Source organism: Galeopterus variegatus, unplaced genomic scaffold (genome assembly GCF_000696425.1).
Source record: "Galeopterus variegatus unplaced genomic scaffold, G_variegatus-3.0.2 Scaffold1170, whole genome shotgun sequence".
In the NCBI taxonomy this organism is placed as follows: Eukaryota; Metazoa; Chordata; class Mammalia; order Dermoptera; family Cynocephalidae; genus Galeopterus; species Galeopterus variegatus.
This window is the reverse complement of record NW_007727281.1, coordinates 227,095-229,913: the sequence shown is the minus strand read 5'-3', so window position 1 is coordinate 229,913 and position 2,819 is coordinate 227,095. Positions and strand designations below refer to the sequence as shown.

Below are 2,819 nucleotides of genomic sequence, written 5' to 3'. Positions count from 1 at the left end.
CAAGGGTTAAGATCCCCTTACCGGTCATCTTTTAAAAAAATAAAATAAAATAAAAAAATAAACAGCGTGATGTGAAAAATGGGATGTGTGTGTGTGTGTGTGTGTGCGCGCGCGTGTGCGTGCGCGCTTGCGCTATATTAGATTGGGAGAGAGGTCAGAGAAAGCTTCTATGAGGTAGTGATATTCGAGATTAAACATGAAGATGAAAAGGAGCCAGCAATGTAAGGAGTTAAATAAATAAATAAATAGTTATATGTGGCTAGTGGCTGGGTAGGAAGACCAGCAAGTGCAAAGGCCCTGAGGTGGAAAGAGCTTGGCCTGTTCCAGGAACAGAAAGGAGATTTCTGATCTGATGTGGCTAGTGTGCTGTGAGTGTAAAAGAGAGGGAGACAGGGCCAGATTACATAGGGTTTAGGTGGCCACAGTGGAGACTTAGAAGAGAATTCAAAGCACAGTGGAAAGCTCTTGGAGAACTTTAAGCAGGGAGGTACCAGGGTCTAATTTACATTTTTATAAAGATCAGTCTGGTTGTCTTGTGGAGAATGGATTATCAAAAAAGGAGAGGAAGCAAGAGATGAGTTGGAATCTTTTTCAAAAAGGATGGAATGAATAAATGCAGGTAACTGTACTTTCTCTTAAACCCCCACTAAAATCACAGAGTTTTGTTTTTTTAAAGATAGAGATGGAGGAAGCAGAACACAAACCACAGCATCATTTTGGAAGCTGGAAATCAGTGTTAACTGATTAAGCAGGTCTGTAGGGCTGGCCAGTTAGCTCAGTTGGTTAGAGGTTTGTGTTATAACACCAAGGTCAAGGGTTCAGATCCCCATACTGGCCAACCACCAAAAAAAAAGCAGCTCAGTTGATTAAGCAGGTCTGAGACAGCTGAGCTTGAAGCCTGCAAGGGGAATAACAATGAAATAATCTGAGGCTCAGGAGCTGGCAACACCTGGTGCCTCTGGAGCTCTGGTAAGGACTGGTGAAGGAAGGAGGAACAGGTGAAAAGCAACTTCTGTTAGAGCCCTTCTCTGGCTCCCTGCCTCTGGGTAATGGTTCTTTCCATGCCCCAGCAGACATCTGGAGGTTTATTATCTGAAGAGAGTAAACCAGAGGCTGGCCCGGCACAAGTGAGGGCCACGGTAGTTTACCAGTAACAGGGGCATGAAGTGACTATAAGTCTATTGAATGCTAAATGTTAACAGCCAGCTCTGACCCCCTCAACCTCACTCAGCTCCCAGAACCTCTGTCTTCCAAAAAAAGAGATCAGAAGACTGCTCTGGGGAACATGACCAACCAAAAGGAAGGACTCAGAGACCCTGAATCAGGTTCCTCTGTACATGGCCTGCCCAGATCACCCAGAGTGAACCTCAAAGCCAACAAACCTCTTCCACATACTCAGAGCTTCTTTTCAGTGTTTTAGATCTTCACTGTGAGCAGACAACCAAGGATTTCCCAATAAATGAGTCCTCCAACGTGGAAGACAAAGACCAAAACCATAACAGAGCAAAGTGTTTTGAAGGATATATACTAATGCAGTGATAAAAAAGCTTTAAAAAATTAATATCTTGGGCTGGCCCGGTGGTGCACTGCTATAGTGCGCCGCCTGGGAAGCGTGGCAGCGCTCCCGCCGAGGGTTCGGATCCCACATACAGGCCGGTTCCCGCTCACTGGCTGAGCGAGGCGTGGGAGCAACACCGAGGGTTGCGATCCCGTTGCTGGTCCCGGTCCGGTGCGGGGGCGATACTGAGGGTTGCGATCCATTGCCGGACATGGAAAAAGACAAAAAGGGAAAAAATAATAATAATAATAATATCTTTAGTGAGACAAGAGAAGAGTTCACATTCAGGAAATCAGGACATAGAGCAGAAAAGAAAAAAAGGGCACTTAGAAAAAGGGCGGCTGGTTAGCTCAGCTGATTAGAGCATGGTGTTGTAACACCAAGGTCAGGAATTTGGATCCCTGTACTGGCCAGCGGCCAACTGCCCCCCGCACCCCCTACGAAAAAAAGAAATTAACAAGATGGCAGAATTGAAAAAAAAATCACATTGGAAGAGAAATTCTGATAAACCTCCCAGAAAATAGAACCAAAAAACAGATGGAAAAATTAGAAAAGATAAGAATATTAGACATCAGTTCAGGAGATCCAACAGAACAAAGAAAATGGCAGGAAATCACTAATGAAATAACTCAGAAATGTTTATCTGCTCTGCGAGGTTCTAGATTGAAATGGTCCACCAAGTGCCCAACACAATGAATGAAAACTACCTACACTGAAACGCGTACCTACTCCTATTTTTATATCCAACCCTGGAGCCCTGGCTTTCTCTGGTTCCTGGGCACTTGCTCTTCAGCTCTGATTCTGAGTGCCCCTCCTACCCAGGTGGCCAAGACTAAGCAGCAGATTGAAGAACAGCGGGTGCAGGTGCAGGTGGTGGAGCGGGCCCAGCAGGTGGCAGTGCAGGAGCAGGAGATCGCCCGCCGAGAGAAGGAGCTGGAGGCCCGGGTGCGGAAGCCAGCAGAAGCTGAGCGTTACAAGCTGGAGCGCCTAGCAGAGGCAGAGAAGTAAATTTCCCTTCCTCAATCCTGTTCTGGCCCCTTTACCACCCAGGCGCCCCCAGCTGGAGAGCTGAGGCCTTTACTATCTCGACTCGTACAGAACTCAGGTTGCAAGAGCCTCTGTCTCTTCAGTACTTGGCCTTTCTCCTGGGAGCAAGGGCCCCTACTTGGCTCCTTCTTCCACTTCTCTTCTGTCTCCAGGTCCCAGCTGATTATGCAGGCAGAGACAGATGCCGAGTCTGTGCGGGTGAGTTAGGAAGTGG

At 47.1% G+C, this 2,819-nt stretch overlaps 1 protein-coding gene across 4 annotated transcripts in view; it reads left to right on the top strand.

The window, feature by feature from the left end:
- Positions 1-2,819, top strand: part of FLOT1 (flotillin 1) — a 12,649-nt gene that overhangs the window by 6,268 nt on the left and 3,562 nt on the right. For 3 of the 4 annotated variants that reach the window (XM_008575326.1, XM_008575324.1, XM_008575323.1), the window contains 2 exons: positions 2,381-2,562; positions 2,758-2,803. In XM_008575326.1, coding sequence (XP_008573548.1) covers positions 2,381-2,562; positions 2,758-2,803 — 228 coding nt within the window. The remainder of the gene's footprint in view (positions 1-2,380; positions 2,563-2,757; positions 2,804-2,819) is intronic. The other variant, XM_008575327.1, reaches the window with a different exon arrangement.